Source organism: Bidens hawaiensis, unplaced genomic scaffold (genome assembly GCF_021521415.1).
Source record: "Bidens hawaiensis isolate Kalapana, Puna unplaced genomic scaffold, B.hawaiensis_p1.1 tig00004282_1, whole genome shotgun sequence".
In the NCBI taxonomy this organism is placed as follows: Eukaryota; Viridiplantae; Streptophyta; class Magnoliopsida; order Asterales; family Asteraceae; genus Bidens; species Bidens hawaiensis.
Window position 1 is genome coordinate 1,905,751 of NW_027491257.1, and position 26,932 is coordinate 1,932,682.

The 26,932-nt window shown below is 36.9% G+C and overlaps 1 protein-coding gene across 1 annotated transcript; it reads left to right on the forward strand.

The window, feature by feature from the left end:
- Window positions 1–739: 739 nt before the first annotated feature.
- LOC143626118 (disease resistance protein Roq1-like) lies at window positions 740–25,424 on the forward strand. The gene is made up of 6 exons (XM_077096282.1): window positions 740–1,432; window positions 16,130–17,228; window positions 17,333–17,629; window positions 20,245–20,708; window positions 24,359–24,779; window positions 24,872–25,424. The coding sequence occupies exons 1-6, from the start codon at window positions 930–932 to the stop codon at window positions 25,391–25,393; spliced, it is 3,306 nt and encodes a 1,101-aa protein (XP_076952397.1). The 5' UTR covers window positions 740–929; the 3' UTR covers window positions 25,394–25,424.
- The last annotated feature ends 1,508 nt before the right edge of the window (window positions 25,425–26,932 follow it).

The following is a 26,932-nucleotide window of genomic DNA, read 5'->3' on the forward strand; positions in this document are numbered from 1 at the left end:
AACTTCTGGATCCACGGCCGATGTATATGCAGGTGGTGGTGGACATGAGTTATATGCAAGTGCAATTATAGGTGTAACTGTTCACAACTCACAAGTTGCTTTTGCAAGACATGAGGGTGTAATTATAACTGGCTTCTTGTCGATTGGGTGGCACATGACATCCTTAAACTCATTGAAGGTTAATTGTAAATTTATCCAACTTATGATAAAAAAAAATTGATAGCTTCAATTCGGGTCCAGGAACCGATGGCCCAATAGACTCAATAGGCAGTGTTTTGAAGATTATAAAACTTTCACTTATTTTCTTATTTTCGCATGTAATAAATTTGCAATTAGCATTCTCAAATCAAAGGTATGCGTTTCTTTTCATTCTTAATTTGCAGCAAGTGTCCAAGACATAATCTCAAATTATTTGGATTTTGTGAACAGTTTCGACAAAGTTTTGCTGGTGTTCGATGAAATGCCTCAGTGAGCTGCCACTTGACCATCCCCCAAATTTAATGCAAAACCCAGCTCTGAATGCCACTCGAGTTACTAGTAGGATCACATGACAAGCCATCTTTTAACCTTTCAGCATTAGGTAAGCTTTTTGCCTGCAAATTAAAATACAAATCAAGAAGTAAGAAAAAAAGTTATATTATATAAAATACAAAGGAAGATGAAGGAATCCAATGGGCCGTCTCTTTTGACACTCAATGGTATTTTAATCTTCATACTCTCAATCCACTAACTTTTTTAATAAAAGAAATTAGAATGTAACAAAAAATTAGTATTATTGAAAGTATTATGAAGTTTCCTGCATGTGACTTATCTTGAAGGAGGGAATATCTCGAATATTTAACATTTTCTAGCTAGTTACTCAAATCCACATCTCTCTTGTTGGACCTGATTTCCACTACTTGCTTTTGAACTAATTCCGAACACATTCAATGGCATCTTCATCGTCTTGCTCTCACTTAAATCCTGCCTTTGTTTCTCAATCTTGGAATCATGACGTATTTATAAGTTTTAGAGGTGAAGACACTCGCAAGTGCTTTGTGGACCATCTATATGAGGCTCTTGTACAGCAAGGAGTCAACACGTTTAAGGATGACGAAACGCTTGCTCGGGGTGAGTCAATCGGTCCAGCCCTCCGGAAGGCTATCCAAGAATCACGGATTGTTGTTATTGTATTCTCTAAAAATTATGCAGATTCATCTTGGTGTTTGGATGAGCTTGCCTATATTATAGAGTGCATGGAAAAGAGAGGGCAAATTGTCATGCCTGTATTTTATGACGTAGATCCCTCGGATGTGAGAAAACAAAAGGGGAAATATGAAGAAGCATTTTCGAAACATGAGGGGGAAAATAGGCACAAGGTTAAATCATGGAGAAAAGCTTTGGTAACGGCTAGCAATCTTTCGGGATGGGTCCTTAAGGACTTCGCAAATGGGTATTTTTCTTTTCCTTTTTTCTTAAAATAAACCGTAACTATTTGAGGTGGTTGCATCATATCTAGAGATGTCAATTTCAACTCATTTGCGTATAAATGGGTCTATATAAGTTATCTTTATCTCCAATATAAATAATCAAATTCAGAAGGCTAAGGTAAAGATGCAATAGAATATACGAGTTGTAAATTTGTACACGGTGAATCTAAATGCATACTAATTCTCAGTCAATTAAAAAGAAAAAAAAAACCTAAGCTATTTTTGTAATAACTTAATTTAAACCAAAATCATATCTAAAAATTTAATTATCTAATCTTTAGAAGCAAAGATAAAAAGTGTTCATTACTTAGGGTCAACCCGCCGATCATCCCGGCTCAAGTGATGGATCAGGTGAGACACCCAATGCCACACTTCAATTTGAAAATGAGAGGCGGATTTAAGCCCTATATACAACAAAAGCCAGGGGGTTTTAGGTTTGGGCAGCAAGTATTTTCACCTGTGATGAGTTTACTTACGAGAGTGGAATAGAGATGATCGAATGATTCAATAGTCTATCACTGATTCTAATGACTGCTAAAAGAATTTAAGGCGAAGTGCTAACACATTCCAACCGGCCTGTTACCAAAATACTAGACATCAATGTGTAGCACGTACAACTAGGCGCCAAGTTGTACAAGCATTATATAATGAATTTATTATAGAATTTTGAATTCCTACCACTAGAGATTTATTTAATTACTATTACTAGGTATCTAGCATATATTAGAGCATTCTCAACCCATTCTCTATCTAGCCCCATATAATTACAATAAAAATTATTATATTTTCTCTTTCATTTTTAATTAAATAATACATTTTTATACCTTTATTATTATCTTTTCTCTATCCTCTACTCATAATCACTTTCAAAAAATCACTACAACATTTCTTGCCTATCCAGACAACGTGTTGGTACATGATGTCAGTAGTTCAGTGTCAAGTGTCTGTAATCGAGTTTGTTAGATTTGTGTTTTTGTATGTAAGCGAAGTTAGCTCACAAGTTCGCTGATACAGGCGAACTTGTGAACTAAGCGAAGTTAGGGACAACTTCGCCTGAACATGCCAGGCGAAGTTGTCGCCTTTATAATCAGCTAGGTTACGGCAGTATAGATAGTGAATCAGTTATTCGAGTTTACGTGTTTACGAGTTCTGTATTCAGTGATCATTGTATCACGTGTTTCCGGTTGCAATATAACGAGTCTTTGTTTATTGTGACGTGTGGTCGATTGTGTTAACTCGTATCGTCTTCTACGCTCGTAACGTCTTACGTAGGGATTCCGCACCTACGTAGAACGAGATATCTCGTGTAGATCCGGCTGGGAACCTACAATTGGTATCAGAGCTTTTGCTCGTGATTGTGGTTCGGGATTATCACGCGGGTGTAGAAATCGTTCCGTTCGACTATTCGCGGGACGTGTTTATCGAGTTTTTGTGTTATACTCACCTCCTACCATCATAAACAACCCATTACACCTTCACAAACCTCGTAAAATCCAGAAATCAAACCTGCAAAAACTTCGTGTTCATCAGGCGAAGTTGCCGTCACTGTTCGTAGGGTTTCGGCGAAGATATAAGGTTAAGCGAAGTTATCCACAACTTCGCCTACCTTCTCAAGTTCGCTTATCTCAAGCGAAGTTACCCACAAATTCGCCTACCTCACAAGTTCGCTTACCTTAAGCGAAGTTATACACAACTTCGCCGAATCAGGCGAATTTAACAAAGGGAGCGAAGTTCAGAATCAGCGAAGTTCAGACTTAAGCGAAGTTATCCACAACTTCGCCTACAGTACTGTTAAAAATAAAATTTTTATTTTTCGGGTTTCTTTGTGTTTTGTGAAAGATGTCTTCAATAAACATTACGGAACTGGTGAAGATGGAAGTGTAAGCGGGTTCAGCTACAAAGGCACCGAAGATGCTTAAAGGAACTGATTTTGTAGCGTGGAAAGATCGGTTTGAGCAATACGTCAAGTACCAAGATGCTAAAATGTGGGTGTGCATACAAGATGGTTACATTCCACCAACTACAGAGTATGAGGGTCGTGATCAGATAAAGAAATACAAAGAGATGGAAGAAGAAGAAAAGAAAATGTATGAGGCTGAAAGCAAAGCTCATGCAGCGATAACAATGGCTCTTCCACAAGAGATTCTACACACCTTCAGAAAGTATAAAACTGCTAGAGAGCTTTGGGAAGCACTTGAAAACCGTTTTGAGGGTAATGTGGGGATTCGTGCATCAAAGATTAAACTACTTAAAACCCCATTCTCGGTATTCAAGTACTTGAAGAATGAATCACTTGATGATATCATCACTAGATATTATCATCTGATGACCGAACTCAACAACTATTTCATTACTTACAAAGAAGATGAGATCGTTGAAAAGCTTCTTGATGCTCTCCCACCGAAATGGGAGATGTACACTGTGTTGATGAGAGAAGACAAAGACTTTACCGACTATGACCTGGAAACAGCAGTTAACAAGCTACGAACTTTTGAACTAAACATGGTTCGAAAAGAGACACCAACTGATCAGATTCAGGATCCAGGAATGTATGGTGCAAAAGTAAACTCAAGTTCAAGTTCGAAGTCTGATTCGTCTGCTTACTACTCAAAGGGAGAGTCAGGCGCTAACTCAACACATGAAGGTCATGTATCTCTCAACATGAATGGTGATGTGTGCTTTGTAGCTGGAGGATCAAATGCTTCTAAACCTCAAGCAACCAAGAGTAGTTTTTCCCCAAGTGTTTCAAACAACAACTACTCAAAGATGCCCATGAGTGTTAAATCTGCTGAACAGCAGTTTGCTCTCTATGCATCTTTCATTGCTTCGTATGAAAATTACATTCAGGGTAAGATTGTTGATCCTGCAAGATTGGATGAAGACTATGATCAGATCGATGCTGATGATCTGGAAGAGATGGATCTGCAGTGGCAGATGGCGATGATTGTGAGAAGGGTGAAGAGGTTTATGAAGAAGACAGGTAGGAAGTTTGTTGGTGAAAGACCAGGGTTCGATAAGTCGAAGGTCAGGTGTTACAACTGTCAATAGAATGGCCATTTTGCGAAGGAGTGCACAAATGAACGTGTAGAACGCAGTCAAAACAGGTCTACACAACAGAGTGGGGGTGGTAATGAGAATAGAGCCATGATTTCCAGACAAGACGGGGAGTATAACTGGAATCTGCATGTTGAAGAAGTGTTCGAACATGCCAATTTGGCGAACATCGAAACTGCAGATACTGAGAAAGTGACTGGCGAAAGTGAAGCTTACATGGCAGAAGCTCAAAATGAAGCTTACATGGCAGATGTGAAAGACCAGCTCTCTGAGGTAAGTACCAAACTCCCTTGTACTAAGTGTGAAAATCTGTCTGAACAATTGACAACTATAACTGATCAGTATGTTAGTTTGGATGCTCAATTTAAAACCTTAAAAGAAGATCATCATTTCACTAAAGCTAGAGAAAATAGTTACAAGGTAAGAATAAAAGCTAGTGAAAAAGATATTAGAAGTCTTAAAGCAAATCTAGCTGAAAAAATTCAAGTAATTAATCTGAGCTATGAAGTGTTAGAAGAAAAAACCAAACTAATAGCTGAAAGGGATAAACAGATAGCTGATCACCAGGTGAAAGTGGTGGAACTTAACAGGAAACTTGAGAAATTTAGAAATTCCTCCGCTATACTTGATCACCTCGTTAGTGATCAAAGTTCCCCAGTTAAAAGGGGAGGAATTGGTTATCATGAAGTTCCACCACCTTACAATCATAATTACACTTATGATCCTAGTAATCAGAAATCTGTCGATGTTGATTATAGTCAGACAGTTCCGGTTAAGGTAACTATTAAAGATCCAAAAGTTAATAAAGGCGAAACGAGTAGCCTGTGTCTAATGTGAAGATTTCTGTTCCTAGTCCTGTCTCATCAAACTCGGATAAGTCATCCGAGTCGAGTGAGACAAAAGAAAAGGCAGTGTTACCAAAAAGTGGAGAGAAACATAAAATAACTGAAAAGAAATCTCCACTAAACCCGTATGTCCCACCATATGTGAGACAAACGGGCAGTAATGCAGCCTCATCATCTAAAACAACTATTGAAAAGAAAGTTGAACACAGGAGTTGTTTCAGATGTAATCAATTATGACACCTAATTGCTGATTGCCCTCTGAAGCAGAGATTCAGAGGTATGAGACCTTCAAAAACTGAGAATAGAACTAATCACTATAATGGTAAAAATGAAAACTCTTCAAAGTTCAGAAATTGGACTAATCCAGGTTTTCAAAGAAATCAACCTCAGTTTTTCCCCGTTAACAACCAAATCATGAGAAATAATTCATTTAATTCTAGAAGGTATGGATGGCCTCATAGTTAATCTCCAAGAAGGTATCATTTTAGGACTTACAGAAATTATTCTGATACTAACTTTGGACAGCCAAGGTACGGGATGTATCGACCCAAGACCAATAGGTCTTGGGTCCCCAGATTTTAATCATCTGTTTTAATCGTGCAGGAACAGTTGAACAGGGCTGCAAACAATCTATGGGTTGTGGATAGCGGCTGTTCCCGGCACATGACGGGTAACAAAAGTTTTTTACACGAATGGAAACCTGTTCAGGGAGGAAGAGTGAGTTTCGCTGGAGAGAGTGGTGGAAGGATCACAGGAATTGGGACGGTGACTAACGGAAAGATGACGTTAGAGAAAGTAAATTTTGTTGAAGAACTGAAGCACAATCTGCTGAGTGTTTCGCAGATTTGTGACAAAGACTACACCGTGCACTTTACCAAGAATGAAGCGATCGTGCTACATCCTGGTTTCAAGATACCAGAGGATTGGATAGTTATGAAGGCTCCAAGAGAAAAGAATACGTATATTATGGACATGAGGTCGACTGAAATGGCAACAGAAGAATCGTGCCTTCTGTCGAAAGCAACTGAATCGGAGTCCGAGTTATGCTTGTTGAGCTGAGCGGGATGATCAATCCCGAGTAACCATGTTTTTTTTTTTTTTTTTGTTTTTTTTGTCTTTGTTTAAAAAAAAAAAAAAAAAAACGTCACTATCGCTTTGAATTATGTCGGTTGCCTCAGTTTGAAGGACATATTTTCGGATATGTTTGGTCCTCATTTCTACTTAGAATATGAGGATAGCCATTAACCAGATGACTGAAAGTGACCGGGGCGGTTTATGATGTGTTTTTATTCTTTCGCTGAAAATTAGTCGATCATACTTAGTAAGAAGGACACATACCTGTATGTGGTCGGTCCAGCTGATCCATTGGATCTTCAGGATAACCGTTTACCTGAAAACTTCAATTTGATCGGGGCGATTGAAGTTAAAAAAATTTTTTAGGGAGATGAAATTATTTTTCAAGTCTACTACTTCGTAAGAAGTTCCTTTACTATGTTTAACAGAAAATTGATCCAACCTTGGAAAGTGATACATATACTGATTCTGTGTGCTTAACTAGTGAAGTTATTAGGCCTAAAAGACTTTAGAACAGTCATTGTATGTAATGGTAGCTTTTTATGGTGCGTAAAAGTAGAAGTGATACTAACTAAATCTACTCGATTTTACGTGGAAACTCCTTAAGAGTTGTGTATGTCTCCGCATATACCTTTCCAAATGATAGGCAGAAAAGCGATTACCCAGTCATACACGAGCCCGTGAGTGTTCTGATTCCCGTGAAGATAGTGTGTCAAGAAACTGCAGTGATCCAGATTCGGGACTTGCAGTTATTTACTACTCTGAAGTTTGTGTAAATGCTTAAAAAAAAATATTTTTGTGAGTTATTGAGATATTCTAGAGTTCATAAATTAATACTTCTCAATCATGATGTAAGAAAGAAAACGGGAAGAAGAGTCTGAAGATCGAAGAGGAATTACTATTTAATCAGACACTACGGGTCGAGGTCAACTCGGGGTGACTTGGGGAAAGCCAAATACGCTTTGAGAATAGATAGGAGGTATCATAATCTCTGAGTTGTTGCCCACTTAAGTTTTGAGCTTAATTGAACCTAACCCGTATCACAGAAACGATGAAAACCATTCTAAGTTATTTACCTGCTTACAACTTGTTTCTTTATGTCATAATACAGCTAAACACGGATCTGTGTGACAGTCACGTAATTAGTATGATTACTGTTCGGATCTTTTCTAAAACATGGTAGTCCCTATCGAGACTGAAATTTGATCCCGTGTACTTTATTTTTAAAATTTTTTTCCTACTTATGTAGTTGTATGATTTTTTACCTGGTTACTTGGTCTTGATCGTATCATTTAACGCTTTGAAGGTTGTTTTAAAACTTAATTGCAAATTGTTCAAATTATGGGGTTGGTTTTGAAATATTTTAATATCAGCGAAGTTGTGCATAACCTCGCCTGCAATAGGCGAAGTTATCCATAACTTCGCCTGAATAAATCTGACCCTATATAAAGAAGAGTAAAGGTCAAACTGTTCATTAATTTCAAAAACCCAGCGAACTTATCCTACGTAACCCTAAGCGAACTTAACCATCGATCATTCTGTGTTCATTCTTTCTCGTTTTCAACTCCGATTAAAGGTGTGTAGTGTCGATTCATCGATTATTCGTTGACTATTGATGTTTTTCAGAGGTTGTATCAACCCGATTAACAACCTCGTTTTTCCGAAACCTTAACACCCGACTTTCAAACTTACTTTCACGTGATCATAAACATATTAATCGTCCAGATCGTCTCTACAACATATGCTTAACTGACCACAATCTCCAAATTGACCCGATTCACGTCGATTGAAAACCTTAACTGATGCCGTTTCGTATTCGGCGAAGTTACAGTTTAGGCGAAGTTATCCGTAACTTTGCCTGAGGTTTAACTTCGCCTGATAATTAGTTTTGAAACAGTTTATGAGGCGATGTTGTGGTTAGGCGAAGTTATCATTAACTTCGCCTGGACCTTTTTACTTAACAGTTCACAGACGAAGTTCAAGTTGAGGCGAAGTTGTTCCCAACTTCGCCCCACCTCTAACTTCGCCTATATAGAATAAATCACAACTTCGCTCATGGTAACATGCGAACTTGTGATTTGCTTTAACGTTTATCTAACTTAGTCTGTTTGATGCAGATATGGCTGCTGTAGGTGGTGCAGGCGGTGATGACGGTGGTGATAACCAAAGACAGTTCTTCCCGGGTCATAACATGTACATAACATTAGACCCGGAGGCGAGCGGAGTTAATGATTTCCGCGAAATCATCACATTCTTACTACGCTCGCGTATATTCCACGCGATTACGACAACACTGCCAATATCCTTGCCAAACATTGAGGATTTTTGGCAGACTGTGGAATATGACTGTAGGGTCGAGCCCCCGGTGATACGAGCAACAGTCAACAATCACATTGTTCAGTTCTCATCTGAACAGATCCGGGCGGCTTTACGATTTGGAGATGAGACGAGGGATGACCCGACAGATTTTGTGGCTCCTTTCCGTGATGGAGCGTTTCTGAGGATGGGATACTCTGGTCCCCTGGGAGATACTCAGAGAAGGAAGGGGTTTTTACTTGACCAGTGGCGCTTTCTCATGCATGTCATGATTGTATGCATGTCAGGGAGAAAGGCGGGAACTGATGGCATGGGCGCGACCATGCAGTCGGCGATGACTGCTCTGACTTATAATAAGCGTTACAGCTTTAGTCAGATGGTCTTCTACGAGATTGATCGACAAAGAAGAGCGGTGGCGCGTGAGAGATTTATCATGTATCCAAGATTCCTCCAAATGATCTTGAATCATGTTGCTTCAACGCTACCTCAGCGCCGCCCGATCAGATACGTTGAAAGTGTGAGCAAAAGGATCTTCGCCCAATGCAGATCCTCCAGTGCAAGGAGCAAACCTGAGCTCCGTCCTCGGCATACTCCACTATTTGGGTACTTGATCAACCCGGAGTATGTGCCTGCTCGTGGGGACGAGTTTCGGGACCCGGCACCACAACAGGCAGGAGCACCTCAAGCTATACCTGCTGCTCCTGTTGTGTCACCGGAGGAGAATGTAGATCTTGACGCAGAGTTTGGCGGTCAAGGATTCTTTGACATGGAGAGGGTAGACCCTGAAGAGAATGTGCAAGTCTCAGTTGAGAGGGTGTCGAGTGTGAACGTGACTAGGGCAGCTACAACGGTGGCTGACTCTGATTCTGATGATGAGTTGGCTGTAGCGAGACGAATTCTAGTTAACCAAGAACGGGTTCAAGGGAAAAGAAAGAGAACTGATGATGACAGCGAGTCAGACTATGAAGAAGAGGTACATCAGTTGATTCGGAGATCAAGAAGGGAACGGGCAGGTGCAGGATCGGGAGCTGGTGAGAGCTCGAGGGTGGTACGTTTCACCCCACCCGCACTGTCCGGTATGACAATGGTCCCTTCATCATTACAGGTTACAAGGTCAAGCGCCACGGATGTTCCCGTGGTGGCTACCTCATCTGCCTTTGGCCTCCCACCAACTACATTCCAACTATCGGCTCCGGAGATTGTCTCGTTGCCACCTTCAACTCTTACTCCAACGGAGGTCGTGGCACGATTTATTGAGTCGACGGTTGTGGCCACTGCAGGGTTATCGGTGACGATACCACCTGCGGTTACGTCTATGCCTACTTCTGAGGTCCCGGTTACATCGGAAATCCCTCCTCAGTACACTCAAGATATATCACATCTGAGGTTTGATTTCGATGCAACCTTATCAGACTCTGAACGAATAGCAGCACTTGAACGGGTCGTGGCAGAACAGTCAAGGATTAATCTTATCCAGACCCAGGCTATTCAACGCCTAGTTGCTGAGAATCAGATGCAGTCGTCCCTGCTAGTAGAACATGGTAAAATCATAGATGCTTTGAAGGAGTTCTTGGCATCTCAGGGGGAGACGAGCTGTAAAGGCGATGAGTTGAGGACTAAGAAGCGCAATGATAGAGACGATGATCCCAATGCATCGAAAGGTGCATGTGGAGAGTTGCCAAGAACTGAACAAGCTCTTGGGACTTCCACAACTCAGGGGGAGTCAACAAGTGCAGCTGGTGGTGATGATGTGGTGGTAGTGGACGTTGAGGAGATGGATGATGAATTTGTAGGTGATGATGATGTATTACCGGTGGATGAGATAGAGAAGATTGGTGCAGAGATAGTGATTGATAATGATATTGAAGAGGGAGAGATTGTAGAAGAGAATGTGGAGCATGAGATACCGGAAGTCGATAACGCATATATGAGTCAAGAGATTGGAAATGATGAGACAGAATGGGAAGAGCAGCCTAGATGGAAAGAAGGCTATGCTCAATGGTTTGTAAAAACGAAGAAACCGGCAGTCCCTACTATGTTTAAGAAGAGTTACAACATTAGAGGCTATGCTGAAGCGAGAAAGGGGATCATTTGCTGGATATATGATGAGCAGTTGAGGCTCTTTGTGATTAAGAGATATGATGGTGTTCAGTACTTCAAAAGGCTGCTGAGATCGTTAAATACATTGCCTGAATGTGAAGTGAAAGACTTAGCCAGATTGGGATTGATAAATCGAAGTGATGATAATATGGCTAGAGTCATCGGGAAGATAGTATGGAAGGAGAGTATAAAGGAAAAGAAGTTCGAGCTGTTGAAACCACAAAAGGGAAAACTTATCGAAGACAAAGATAGAGGGTTGAGAGCAGATGGCAAGCCTTGGATGATTATGAAGTATAAGCCGATCTGGTGTCTAAAAGAGGTGCCGATGAAACAGATGCCCAAGGATGTGCTCAAAGACCTGAAGTGGTGGTATGTAGATTGTGAGACAGCTGAAGCAGTAATGGAAGACGAAGATGAACAAGAGCTGCTGAGAGTCTATGATCCGATGCATCTAGTGAACTTGTCGCAAGCTGATCTGCAGGTGCTGAATGAGAAGAAGATATTTTATATTCCTGCTTGGAAAGACGAAGCGAAGAAATATCAAAGAATTGTATCAGTTTGTGTACGTGAAGGAGTTCATGCTTAAAGATGAAGACACAAGATTGTTGAAGATTACAAGACACGTGTTTGAAGATAAAGATATGAAGCTACTGCCAATGAGGAGTTTGTTGGTACATGATGTCAGTAGTTCAGCGTCAAGTGTCTGTAATCGAGTTTGTTAGATTTGTGTTTTTGTATGTAAGCGAAGTTAGCTCACAAGTTCGCTGATACAGGCGAACTTGTGAACTAAGCGAAGTTAGGGACAACTTCGCCTGAACATGCCAGGCGAAGTTGTCGCCTTTATAATCAGCTAGGTTACGGCAGTATAGATAGTGAATCAGTTATTCGAGTTTACGTGTTTACGAGTTCTGTATTCAGTGATCATTGTATCACGTGTTTCCGGTTGCAATATAACGAGTCTTTGTTTATTGTAACGTGTGGTCGATTGTGTTAACTCGTATCGTCTTCTACACTCGTAACGTCTTACGTAGGGATTCCGCACCTACGTAGAACGAGATATCTCGTGTAGATCCGGCTGGGAACCTACACAACGTTTTTTGAAGTTTTCCCGACGGCATGTCGTCGATATAACTTTAAAAATCTTGTTCCGACGATAACGATAAGTTGTCGGAATAAGTGTTGTCGGCATTGCTTCGTCCTGATAGAAAAAGAAAAATCTTTCCCGACGACACGCCGTTGGGACAGATATACAAAAAACATTTTAAAAAAATCATTTATTCAATTATAAAAAGAAAAAGATTTAATAAAAAAATTTTAAAATTCTATCCCGACGACATGTTGTCGGTAAAGAAATTACCAAAAAGTTTTTAAAAAATTCATTTATTCGTTTAAAAAAGGAAAAAAATATTTAATAAACAAATAATTAAAAACATATCCCGACGACATGTCGTCCGGAAAGAAATTACATAAAATATTAAAAAAATCATTTATTTGTTTATAAAACGAAAAGGATTAATAATAAAAAAAATAAAAAAAACCTATACCGACGACCTGTCGTCGGTATATGTAAATAGCATCATTAAAGTTTGCTGCTAATGCCTTGCCGGAGATTTTGCCGGAAAAATTTTCGGGGACGAGTTTCAAGACTTAAAACGTAACAAACGCGAGATACAACGTAATGTCAAACATAATATCCAAACAACAAAGTTATAAACAACAACAAAACAATTTATTTCTCATTAAATCGGTGTTAATCGGTATTACAAATTACATACAAACACAAGATACGAACAACTTCAAAAATGAAATATAAAAACTAAGGAGATCTTGATGGTGGTAGTTTGAAGTTCTTAATGGTGGCAAGACGGAGGCGGAGATGTTGAAGGTGGCGTTTGACGGAGGTGGTGGCGTTTGATGGTGGTCGTTGAAGGTGACGGTGGTGGTTAAAGGCGGTCTAGATATAATTGTTGCAAGTTGAAGGTGGTGGTTGATGGAGGGTTTGGTGTTAATGAAGTAAATGGATGGATGATGGACATTTATTATTGAAATGGAGAAGATGGTGAAAGAAGAAGTGTTGTTAGCCATCGGATCAAAATTAATATAGGGCCATAAAGCATTTAACTAATCACACGGATCGTGACTTTTCCCAACGACATGTCGTCGCGATTAGTTAGCATATTTTTAATTTTATTTGCTTTTTATTTATATGTATAATGCTTTTTAAAAATAAATTTTAATTTTCTATCCTAACAACATGTTGTAGGGATTAGTTTGTATTTATTTAATTTTTATATGTTTTATTATTTATTGTGTATTATGTTTTTAAAAAAAAGTAAAAATATAATTTTGTTTTTCTATCCCGACTAGGACGACATTTATAATTTTTTTCTTTTTTAATTTATATCTCAAATAATTGTTTTTATATTTCTCAACTAATTATTTTTGTATTTGTAATACATACAATGATGGCTATATGCATGCATGCATACATACATACATTGATGATTACATGTCGTCGGTATATAGGTTTTGTCACGAAACGTTTACATACATACATACACATACATATATACATTCAAACATAACTACTTACATACATGCATATACACATACATACACACACATACATACATTCATACATAACTACTTACATGCATACATTCACATACATATACACATACATATATACACAAATACACACACACACATACATATACATACACACATATAAAAATACACACACATACATACACACTTACATACAAACACACACACATACATATATACATTATTACATACATAAGCATATACATACATACATACGCATACACGTACGTACATACATACATACATACATATACAAATACACATACACACATACATACATACATACATACATACATACATGCATACGCATATATGTACGTATGTACGTACATACATACATACACACATACATATATACAAACTTACATACATATACTTTACGTGCATTATACATATGTACATTGATGGTTAAATAGATGGGTACATGTACACATACATTCATGCGTACATGGTTACATGCATACATACACACACATATATATAAGCACACACAAATACATATTATTTATTTTTTATTTATGTCTTTAAAGAAAAGGAAAAATACATTATACATATTTATTTCTTATTGTTAGTTAAATTTTTATTATTTATTTCTTATTTATGTCTTTAAAGAAAAGGATAAAATAAAATATAAAAACTTTATCCCGACGACATGTCGTCGGGATTGGGTAGTTAATTTTTTATTATTTATTTCTAATTTAAAATGAATTTAAAGAAAAGGAAAAATAAAATATAAAAACTCTATCCCGACAACATGTCGTCGGGATTTGTTAGTTAATTTTTTATTATTTATTTCTAATTTAAGATGATTTTAAAGAAAAGAAAAAATAAAATATAAAAACTCTATCCCGACAACATGTCATCGAGATTGGGTAGTTAATTTTTTAAATTTATTTCTAATTTACAATGATTTTAAAGAAAATGAAAAATAAAATATAAAAACTCTATCCCGACAACAAGTCGTCGGGAAAAGTGTCGGGTCAAAGGTTTGGTTTAGTCAAACAATCTCTCGCGTATTAACAATTGACATGTGTGTTGACTAGTCAAGAAATTTGGGATTTGCTATCCCGATAACATGTCGTCGGGATAGGGTTGGATATACCGACAACATCTTGTTGTCGGGATAGGTGTCGTCGGGATAGGCTCATATTCTTGTAGTGAATATTAAAAAAATATACTAAGTAAACAGTTAAATCCCAGATTTAACTTTCTCATATAATATTTTATATGTCATCTAGTCATAGCTACTCATAATTGATTATACCATGTAATTTACAAAACCTACTCATACAAATGTAGAGCATCGACGACTTAGAATGCTCTTAACTCTTAACATAAAGCAAAGATTTACATCTTGTTTGTTGATGGGGTAATAATGCTAATTTTAAATCGTAGGTCACGGTAGGCTCTCAATCCTTCTTACTTTTTTAGCCCATTCGTTTTGTTAGCGCACTCCCTCATTTCCTTTACTCCCTTTCTTTTTACATTTCTTTTTTTATTTAATTTTTTTTCTTTTTTGCTTTATTTAATTTGACTTTCTTTTTCTTTTGCATTTAAAATTAACTAGCATAAAGGACCCGCGCGACAAAGAGTAAAGTTAGGCGAGTAAAGTTACGCGATTAGAAAAAAAACACATTTTAGGATTGGAATCCAGAGCAAAGTTAGGCAAGTAAAGTTACATGATTAGACAAAAAGCACATTTTAAGATTGGATTCCAGTCAACTTCACAAAACTAAAATGTATTGCGCGGGTTTGTGTCTAGCTTTAATTTAAACGCTATTCAAAACACAAAGCCGCCATCATATATACAACCGGCCACCGGACCACTGCCGTCAGCACACCACCTAGGGTTTCCATATCGAATCCCTAAATCTAGTGGTGCTAAACTGATGATGACGATGGCGGGAGATGCGAGAACAGTGGAGATGACGGTCGTGGTTGAAGAAGGTTGCGATGATACCAACAGGCAAAGCCTAGAGGCAAGCCACGGTGATGATGAAAAGAGAGTGTGGCATAGAAATAGGTGTAAAGTAAAAGAATACGTGTAAGCATAAGAAAGACAAACAAAAATGTACAAACGACAATGATCCACATACAACTTCTCAAAGCATAGTACAACATAAGAAGCTAAATGTACCACATTAGAAGTTATAAAGAGTTGCAAATTAATACATATGATAATTTTTTTATTTTCCAGTCTCGAACTTTATAAATTACGCCAAAACGTTCCATTATTATGTTTTGATGTGCAAAAACTGAGTCGATGTCGCTGCAGTACACATGTAGATTTTATAAATTACGAATTTCATTTTTTTGTTTTTCTTTTACGTTTGTTGTAGCGTATTTAGGTATCGTACAAACAAGCACCATAATGCACCGAATGGAAACCGACTGAATTCGTGTCATGCCCCCGTTGCAACACACTGGTCGCATACAACTAGTTGTATTTAAATATAGTATGCCTATCTCAAACGTGGCTAATCATCTTAATTCACTAAATTAGGTTTCCGGTTTCTGTCACTTTCTTACAAGACACGGTAAAATCCAAAAGAAATATATGTCACATGTATTAAAATATCAAATGAATTAGACACAAAGAGTCACTATGCATGTATATGATTATTCTTTCTATGATATATATTTCCTTATGTATTGATTGTGCAGGCATCAAGCTAAATGCATTAAGGACATTTTTACTACAATTTCCAGTAGGTTATCTCTCCTACTTACAAATGTTAATAAAGACCTCATTGGAATAGAGACTCGCTTGCAGGAATTGAAATCAATGTTGGCAATTGGGTCCGGTGGTGTGTGCATCGTTGGAATATTGGGGGTTGGGGGCGGCGGTAAGACTACTCTAGCATCTGCTGCTTATATGAAAAATTATCACGAATTTGAAGCTTGTTGTCTTCTTGAAAATATTCGTGAGGAATCAAGGAAGCATGGTTTGAGAAACTTGCAAGAAAAGTTTGTTTCACATATTTTGAAAAAAGCAACATGGATAAAAAGTGAGATAGAGGGAAGAAGCATGATAAAAAGTAGGCTATGTCATAAAAGGATTTTAGTTGTTCTTGATGATGTTGATGACCTTGAGCAACTAGATGCACTAGTCGGTTCGCCCGATTGGTTTGGTGAGGGAAGCCGAATAATGATCACAACCAGGGATGAGCATTTACTTACTCGTCATGCAAACAATATATATGAAGTGAGTATGCTGTCACATGACGAGGCTCTCACACTCTTCAGTAGACATGCATTTAGGAAAGATAAACCTGTTGAAGATTACGAGATGCTTTCACACGATGTAGTTTCTTACGCTGGTGGGCTCCCATTAGCACTTGAAATTTTGGGTTCTTTTCTATTTGATAAAGACATGGATGAGTGGATTAGTGCCTTAGCCAAGTTAAAACGCATCCCAAACGTTAAGGTCATGGAAAGACTAAAAATAAGCTATGATGGACTTGAACATTATGAGAAAGAGTTGTTCTTAGATATTGCATGTTTCTTAAGGAGATGGGAGATAGACCGGGCAATGCGAGTGCTTGAAGCTTGTAGCTTTTACCCTGTTATAGGGGTAAAGGTGTTGACACAAAAGTCTCTAATAAAAGTTTCAAATGGAAAATTTGACATGCACGACTTGGTAGAAGAAATGGCCCACTACATTGTTAGAGGGGAACACCCTAATCGTCCTGAAAAACATAGTAGAATTTGGCAAGAGAAAGATATTGTAGAGATTTGTGGTATGGGAGCTGAAAACTTTACGGTACGTTATGCTTTCTTAATTAGCACAATATGTTTTATTTGTTCTATCTAATTACATAGTTTGTATAGTGACATAACCATGGTTTCCTTGATTATTAAACACAGGAAAATAACCATATTGAAGTATTAGCTTTACCAAGTTATATTAGCCATCCAAATCTTCCCCATGTTGGTGCAATTAAGGTTAGGGATTTCCATTTGTTTGAAGTTGAAAATTCTCTGTTGCCAGGTTATGTAAGTCATCCACGCCTTCCTGATGTTGTTGCAAACATGAAGAAGCTTCGGTGGATTTATTGGGAAGGGTATCCAACATCTTCATTTCTAACAAATTTTCATCCAGCCAAGCTTTGTTGTCTAATATCGATTAGGGGTCAGCAAACACATCTTTGGAAAGGGCGTAAGGTACATGAATCTTATAGTTTGACAAATTCGAAAATGAACATTATATGAAGACTGGGATTACAAACAATGAATTTGAATTTGATGATATTTTGAGAAGTTAATCAATTTAATTTAAAATTTTTGTTTAAAATTAAGTTGTTTAATAATATGATATTCTGTCAAAAAAATTTTGTTTACACATGCATTAAAGAAAGTAAGGACCCACCTTCTGACCAAGAGTTTAAACGTGTCAGAGCATCTTTAATGGTTGGTTTTTATTGGTTCAAACCAACCTAAACCATTAGAGTGGTTGGTTCAAATCAAAAACCAACTTTTGAGGTTTGATTTTACAAGCCATCAAAAACCACATATTATGGGTCCTAAACATCAAATCTTTCAACCCCCACCCCCACACACACCCATATTTATATTTATAAAATATATTAAAATATTATACATATACATATTTTTTATATTAAAAAATGATGTATTTTCTTTGTTTGTTTATTTTTTATGTAACGGCTAATTTAACGATTAAATTTTTTAACGGCTAGTTTTTTTAAAAAACGCTTAGTTTTTTAACGATTTTATTATCTATTTTACAACGCTTAATTCAAATAAAAAAACATGACAAAAAGTCCTAGAAAAAACACATTATAAGAAGTCCTAGAAAAAGGTTACAACAAGTCCTAGACATTACAAATTACAAAGAATCCTAGAAAAAAAAACGTTACAAGAAGTCCTACTCATCCAACTCGTGTTTCGTCATTATTTTAAATAAAAATTAAATATTTTATAGTATTGTGAAATTCTTATTTAAAATTAATGTAAAAGTAAGTGATGATTTGAAAATGTAAAGATGGTTTGAGAATGTGTATTGTTGGAGTAAAAGATGGTTTCTAAAAAAGTTGAGTGGCAGTGATATGGTTGGTTTGAACTAAAAACTGTTGGAGATGGTCTCACATGTATGCTAAATTTGACCAACAAATCCTCTTTTAGACTATCTCCAATGGTTGGTTCAAACCAAAAACCAAATTTTGAGGTTTGATTTTTCAAACCATCAAAAACCCATATTTATCTTTCACCTCACACACACACAGACCCATATTTATATTTATTAAATATATTAAAATGTTATACATATACATCTTTTTTATATTTATTTCAAAAATGATGTATTTTTTTGTTTGTGTACTTTTTATGTAACGGCTAGTTTAACGGTTAAATCTTTTTAACGGTTATTTTTTAAAAACGCCTAGTTTTTTCACGATTTTATTATCTATTTTACAGTGCTTAATTCTAATAAAAAAACACGTTACAAAAAGTCCTAGACATTAAAAAGAATCCTAGAAAAAAAAACGTTACAAAGAAGTCCTAGCAAAAAAAAAACGTTACAAGAAGTCCTACTCATCCAACCCGTGTTTCACCATTATTTTAAATAAAAATTAAACATTTAATAGTATTGCAAAATTCTTATTTAAAATAAATGTAAAATTAAGTGATGATGTGGAAATGTAAAGATGGTCTGAGAATGTGTATTGTTGGAGTAAAAAATGTGGTGTTTAAAAAAACTGATGTGACGGTTTGAACCAAAAACTATTAGAGACGATCTTTGTTAAAAGTTTCTGCTACATCATGTTGTAGGCTACAAATACTCACAAGCTTAGTACGTAGTGTTCTCTTCTTTTTGTCGTCTTCTTGGAGCCAGCTAAGCTGGCGTGTCTTTTATAGCCAACACTTATGTGGCACACACGGCTAGCTAGGTGGATTCGTAGGCTAAAAAGCCTATCGGTGACATGTGTGCCATCTTTATTGGTTAGAATGCATGTATCATAATATTTTTTTTTTATTAATTTTAACGTAAAAAGGGTTCGCTAAGGCTTAGCCTCAATGGCCATATGATCTTAATTGATGCGAGATGATTGATTTAAATGGATGTCTAGTTGTAGGGTAAAAAGAGAATGCTTATTTTCAAAAATATTTAGTCAACATGTCTATTTTGGTAACTTGTTTTTAAGTTTTGATCTTAATTGTTGGGTCAAATTGTTAAACAATGGTAACTAAGAGCATTTTTAATTTACCCTTCATCTCCATCTCTATAATAGTATTAAAAAAAATTATGTTTTCTCTTCTGTTTAATTAAATAATATTTTTTTACACTTTTATCATTACAGTTTTCTCTCTTTATCCTATAATTTACAAAAAAATTACTACTTTTTCCCCAAATTTATAAAAGATCACTACCTTTTTTCTCTCTACCCTATAATTTACACTCACAATCACTCAAAACCTTACCCTATATTTACAAACTCCCCTCACAAGATTTTGGAGGTAGGATGAGAATGCTCAAGATTTTTTATTTTTTTACTTTTTTGAAGTTTCAGTTACATCTCTCTGTGGTTGGTCATCATTTAGGTTGCTAGGGTCAGGCATAATTAAATTAAGGATGTGTTTTTATGCCTTCAAAGTTACGACGTACATTTAACAGATTGTTTTGAAGTGTACGTTGTCGCATAAGGTATATAAATAGTACAATTTATTTTATAGATCATATTTAATAGTGTAAAAATCAGCTCCCACCTAATCTGGCCATAGGCAACAAATTATTTGACTTTTCTATACTTGTCTCAAAACAGGATCTTCCAAACTTGAAAATTCTTGATCTCCATTATTCCTTCCTCCTAACAACGACACCGGATTTCAATGGTCTTCCGTGTCTTGAAGCACTGATTTTAGAGGACTGCAAACAATTAAAAGAGATCCATCCATCCATAGGATATCACAAAAGACTCGCATTCGTGAACATGAGGGGATGTAAAGAACTTAAAACTTTTCCTCCCATCATATGCATGAAACAATTGGAGACTCTTGATCTCTCATTCTGCTTTCGACTTCAAAAGTTTCCGGATATCCAAACGGATATGGATAGCTTGGTAAATCTTCTTTTCGATAGAACTGGTATAGATATAATTCCACCTTCAGTTGGAAAGTTTTGTACCAACCTTGTTTCTTTTGATTTAAGTGAGTGTGGCAATTTAAAAAGGATAGAGGGCAATTTTCGTCTCTTAAAGCGTTTGAAATATCTTCATCTCTCTGGCTGTAAGCAACTTGAGAAATTAGCAGGGGACTTTTTCGATGAGGAATGTTGCTTAGAGGAGCTTTATTTAACCATCACAAGTCAAGAATCAATAGCATCATCCAAGAATCTTATTAATCGTTGTAAGGCCAGACTGTGACTTGCGATATCAAAGTACGAAACTCGTTATATATTTATGGTCAAGATAATAATTAATGTCAGCGAGAAATCCGGACACGAGACGAGAGCTTCGAAAGCGCGTTTAACTTTATCGGGAAAGCTTCTAGATAGAATTTATAAATATGTCCTTGTTGTCTACATTTTATGTGTGTGTTTTCTAGTGTGTAAACAACCACCCAAGGGGAGCTCACCTTGTGTGTTTTCAAGCCTTGGACTTTCTCTGCGCGATAATATGGTATTATCCGACCTGATTGTTATGGCCTGAACTTCTGCTTTATTTTAATCTTTTTAGATCGAGTTAAGTGTACAAAGTTTCAAGTGCACAAAGTCAAAGTGTCAAGTGTGTTAATAAGATTACTGTGATCAACTAAGAAAGGTTTAAGTCAAGTTGAGATGACATGTGAAAGCAAATTAAGCCCGAGGTATGATGGAGTCTATAATTTGTCGGATTAAATGGGGACCACACAAGCATTGTGCCTAATTGTACCTTAACGTATCATGTTGACATCAAAATACTTGTTAAGTTTAAAGTGGACAAATTATATCTATAATCGACTTTGGATTCTTGGCATAATAATGTCCAAATAGAAGTGTGATATAGAACATCAACAGATAATGTGATTCCATGTTGTGATCTTTCTCAGAAAAATAATTTAGTAAACGTTTTCTGTAAATATTATTGATATATAATATTAATTTCATATTTACTCCTATCTTTTATTGTTTATTTGGATTTTGTTTTATTTTAGTTTTAACTTCAAAATGTTATGTATATATTTTCGTTATATTTAAAATATATGAAAATGCCAAAAAGATTTTAAGTTTTTATTATGTTCGTACATATTTTGTTAAACTTTGTTTCATTCAAAATCATGTGTTTTGTTGTCAAGGTCATTCATGCAAAGTTCGTTAGAAATCTGGGACTTAAACAAATCATTTACAAGTTGAGGGATTGAAATTGGGAGGGCCTATGAACGATTTCTTCTTGACCCTCGAGAGGGTCTATGAGCGAATCTTATCGTTCTAAGGTTTGTGCAGCTATACATGGACAGGTAGATCAAAATCATGTCTGCTTGGAGTTGCAGATGTTGAAGCACTTAAAAAGAAAACGAGAACGTGAGAGTTGGTGGTTGAACCTAAAAAAAAAAGAACTGATTGTAATCGAAGACAAGGAAAGAAACCAGTTGGCGCAAGAAAGTCAACAAGAGAAAATTAGATGTCGAGCCTCCCGCATCTGATGTTTCTAAAATTTGCTGTTGCCGATCCTTCCCAGAAAATAAGATTGAAGTTCAAGTCTATAAGACTGGAAAATAAAGAACTGTTCAAGATCCAATCTGGTTCAAGATCCTGGATCAAGACAAGTACTAAGTTTCAAGAAATAAAGACGAAGCAAAGAATTTGACGAAGGTTCCTCGACATACTCAATCCTAGAGGGAGATTGTAGGGCCAATATTCTATATTGTTTTTAGGATTGTATATGTCGTTTTAGTTTGCTTTTAGTCGGTGTAGTACGTACTCGGTACGTTTAGTTTGTACGTTTATTTTGTAAGTTTTGGATAAATGGGGACCCTATAAAAGGGCCACTTAACCCATTTATCCAACTAACTCCAACCCCTTTTCACAACTCTTGGAAATAAAGAACTTTCTTTCTCTCATCCACTTCTCTCATTTTCTCTCTTTCAAGCAAATAAACCAAACAAACTAAGATCCGAGATCCGAGTGTCGTTGGTGATTTCCGCTAACAAACAACACGGATTGATCCGAGTCAAGTCTTGATATCCATTTAGATGACCTACAAGTGGTATCAAAGATTTGGGAAAATAAAGGTGTTTGAAATTCGTCTCGGGTCTCTAAATCCGGGTTCAGCCGTTTGAGTGGTTCGTTTAGGGGTTTTGTGAAGTTTTATGAAGAGTCGGATCTGTTGGTTATGCTTTAAAATCGAAAAGAAAAAGGGGTGTTCGATGATGGGTGTTGGCCGGAGAACAATTTTTCCGGCCAGAAAGGCTGTCGACAGTGAGGGAGGCGGTGGTTGCTGCCATTCTGGTACGTGTCGGTATACGACGGTGGTGATGTGGCCAGTCACCGTAATCGGTTTGTTTGGAGAAGGTCACCGGTGGTTGGTGACGGGTGGTTATGGAGGATGTCGTGAGGGGCTGGTGTGTTATAAATGGAGATGGAGGTTGTCGATGACCTAGGGAGATGATGTTGGATATGGCCGGTTGTGGTGATGGTGATGTCGGTTATCGGCGGCGGATCTGTGGTGGCCGGAATACGATTTCCGGCGGTGGTCTGAGAGACGGCAGTGGTAACCGGGGTGTGGTTGGAGGTTGCAGGTGACGGCGGCGGTGGCGCTCGTAAAGGTGCCGGACGTGGTGGCCGGAATCCGGATTTCCAGCTCCGGTCACCGGTCGGTGATCTTGTGATGACGGCTGAAACTTAACTGAAAAACTAAAGGTATTATTTTTGTTTTGTGACCTAATCTGAATGGGCTTGGGCTGAAAATGGAATTTGGGCCTGCAAGGTTTACTCTTATGCTTTGTGATCTGGGCCAGAATAGTTTTATTTGGGCTTACTGATATGGATCAGAATGTTTTATAACTTGGGCTATTGGGATAAAATGTTTTAATTGGGCCTGGTCACAAGAAAGTAATTCAACTACAACCAAGCCACATGTTTGCAAGATGTCTTTGGGTCGAGTAAGTTGTTTATTTTTCGTGTTGACCAAACTGAAGAAAGTCAAAATTTGTTCGGGTTTCGTCTTGTTTAACCGTGTTCAAAGCTTGTTATTTCTAAGGCGTTCAAGAAGTTGGATCCGAAAGGTGAATTTCGAACGAATTAATAAGTTTTGTTCATTTGATCATTGAATCCGGTAATTCGAGATCGATTTGTGGATATTCGAGCTCATCTCATGCCTATATACAACTTAAGATCCGAAGAAGCGAGAACTACTTCAAGATTAAATATAGGTGGATCATACCTTGAGGGGGTGAATTGAAATAACGAGGCATCGTTTTGTCGGGTGATTTGTGAAGATGCGAGACACGGTGGGACAAAGTTTTGAGATCCCAAGTCAAGGGGGTGATTGTAAGGCCAGAATGTGACTTGCGATATCAAAGTACGAAACTCGTTATATATTTATGGTCAAGATAATAATTAATGTCGGCGAGAAATCCGGACACGAGACGAGAGCTTCGAAAGCGTGTTTAACTTTATCGGGAAAGCTTCTAGATAGAATTTGTTTTGCTATAAATATGTCCTTGTTGTCTACATTTTATGTGTGTGTTTTTCATGGTGTAAATCATCCACCGAAGGGGAGCTCACATTGGGTGGGTCGGTTCGTTTATTAATATATCAAATCTTTAACCGACAACGAGATCGTTCATTTATTTGATCTTTATATTATTTATGTTCGGTCGTTTGATTTACCGCACCCGTCTCGAGCACGTATCAAGAGCAAAGCCGTTCGTTGTCGGATCCGGTTTCGGGACCTACAATCGTATCTACTTACAATTTTTTCGTCAAAACACCTTGGCGAGTCCAAAGCTTCCTCAACTTCCACGTAATTTAAGAAAGTTGAAGCTTAGTGGGTGCAATTTGGGAGATGGAGACATGCCATCTGATATGAGTGGGTTTATTAACCTACAAGTACTAGACCTAAGTGGAAACCATTTTACACGATTACATTCTAGCCTCTCCCAAATCCCATGTCTCAAGCTTCTGAACTTGTCATATTGCGAAAGCCTTGTAGAAATGCCGGATCTCCCATCAAGCATAGCTATTCTCGAAGCAAATGGTTGTGTGTCACTTCAGAGCGTAGAAGACTTGTCAAATTATAAATGTTTGTGGAAAGTCTCACTTTGGGATAGTAAGAAGTTGATCGGAGATGGTGATAGGCTACTACATTCCATACTCCAGGTTTAACTTTATCTTGTCCTTGAATTTCAACCTTTCTAATAATAATAATAATAATAATGTTTTGTCAAAATTCTAATGGAATTATGTTACAGGTAAATGCAGATCAAGATCGCTTTATGAGTATCCACCTTCCGAGTGGACCTTCAGAGACGTATGCAATTTCTGATTTAAGGAGTTTAACGACAATGCAACTTCCTCACAATTGGTATAGTGACTTTAGCGGAATTTTATTTTGGGTTTTTGCTAATGAATGGCCGACATGTACCATAGTTCTTAAGCAGGAGATGTTGTCCATGGAATCCCAACCTGGTTACCCGAAGGAATTCAATAAGAAACCAGAATCTTATAGCTTCGTAAGGATGGGTTATGTACCCTTTGGTTCATTGAGGCACACCTCATGGTGGAATCCTACACACCCTAGTATTACATTTCAGATTGATGGCTTATTGTTACTTAACGTAGGACTTGTTCCTAGGACAAGTAAACCGGGTGATTCAAGGGGCCTAACAGTAAATTGCTCAGAGTTTTGGGATGAAAAATATAAGAATAAAAAGACATTTGAGATTTTAGATGACTCAAAGTCCTCTAGTATTCAGATTGTATGGTCTCACTGACATTCGTATTGAGTTATTTTGACGTGCTTTGATTAAGCAATGAAAATAACTTTTGACTAGGTATATATTGTGTACTTGGTAGACTTAATGTCTTGTCTTTCATGTCATTGCAACCACCATAAACTGATTTGTAACTACCGAAAACATATAAACCCCGAAATTTTGAACTTTTATTCTACAATGAAAAACTTGATTCTTATACCTCCTACTCTTCTCATTTTTTGCACTTAATAACTGTTACACGATGCTCAGTGGCCCTGAAATTGTATGAATACTAAATATTTTTTAATTAAACTCTCTTTTATTAAATCTCTTTTGGCGACAAAGGCGGCCTCATCATGGTTGCCACTTTTTTTCTAAAATATACAAATGATATGATTCTTAACACAATTAGAATTTACTGTCTAAAAAGCTCTCTCCCATGATGATCCATACATCACGAAGTATGTAATTTGTACGTGAAAAGGTTCTACTTTGTTTGATTTTACGTATTAATTGTCGTACAACAGCTTCTACCAAATTTAAAAATTCTTGATCTCCAGCATTCGCAGAACCTATATTGTACACCAAATTTTAGGGGCCTACCATGTCTTGAAAGATTGATTTTAAAGAAATGTAACAGATTAGAAGAGATTCATCCATCAATTGGATGTCACGAAAGGCTTATTTATGTGAACATGATGGGATGTCACATGATTAAAACTTTTCCAACCATCTTATGCATGAAGAAATTTGAGACTTTGATATCTCTTGGTCAGGTCTTCAGAAGTTTCCCCATCCAAACGAACATGGATAGCCAGCTACTTGATTTCACTGTCACATATACAAATGTTGTGAATGAAACGGACAAATAACTTCTAATACGTTTAGAAAAAAAAGTAAAATAAAAATAAAATAGACAAATAATTTCTTCGAATTGGCGTATTTTATTTCTCGTACTCCACCAATAATCACCTATAATATATTGACTATTTATAACTCAATAATCACCTATAATATATTGACTATTTATAACTTAATAATATAAATATTTGTACGCATTATTTAGAGAAAGTACAACTTGTTATAAAATAATATTGAACTTAAGTGTTTTTTTGTTTTTTTGCTTTAAAAAAAAAGAAAATTGTTGGGTGGGTTGGAGTGAAAAATCAAAAACGTTAACATAGACCCTCTCATCATAAGATGATGAGTTCATTTTTCCCTTCACTATTGAAACAAAAACTTTTTCAAGTTTTATTAGTAGTGGTTGAATGTCCTTAAAAGTAATTAAATAACTTTGAAAATATATAAACAAATTAACTAATTAAAAGAAGTGGAGTGATACGGGTGGGGCGGAAGTTGATTGACTAAAACACTTAAAGAATACATTCTTTACGCCCCTTGTGGGTAACATCCATAGTGGTGTTTTGGTGTTACGTGTTAGGGGCTATCACATGTGTTTGAATTAGATTAGACTAATAATTTTACCCACCAGCGTTGCCGGGGGGGGGGGGGGGGGGTGGACGGTCGCTTAAATATAACAAACCTGCTTACCTAAAT

Coding starts and splice junctions, on each gene's coding strand:
- LOC143626118 (XM_077096282.1), top strand. CDS start 930: ATGGCATCTTCATCGTCTTGCTCTCACTTAAATCCTGCCTTTGTTTCT. Junction 17,630..20,244: donor ATCTTTGGAAAGGGCGTAAG/GTACATGAATCT, acceptor GTCTCAAAACAG/GATCTTCCAAACTTGAAAAT. Junction 24,780..24,871: donor TACTACATTCCATACTCCAG/GTTTAACTTTAT, acceptor ATTATGTTACAG/GTAAATGCAGATCAAGATCG.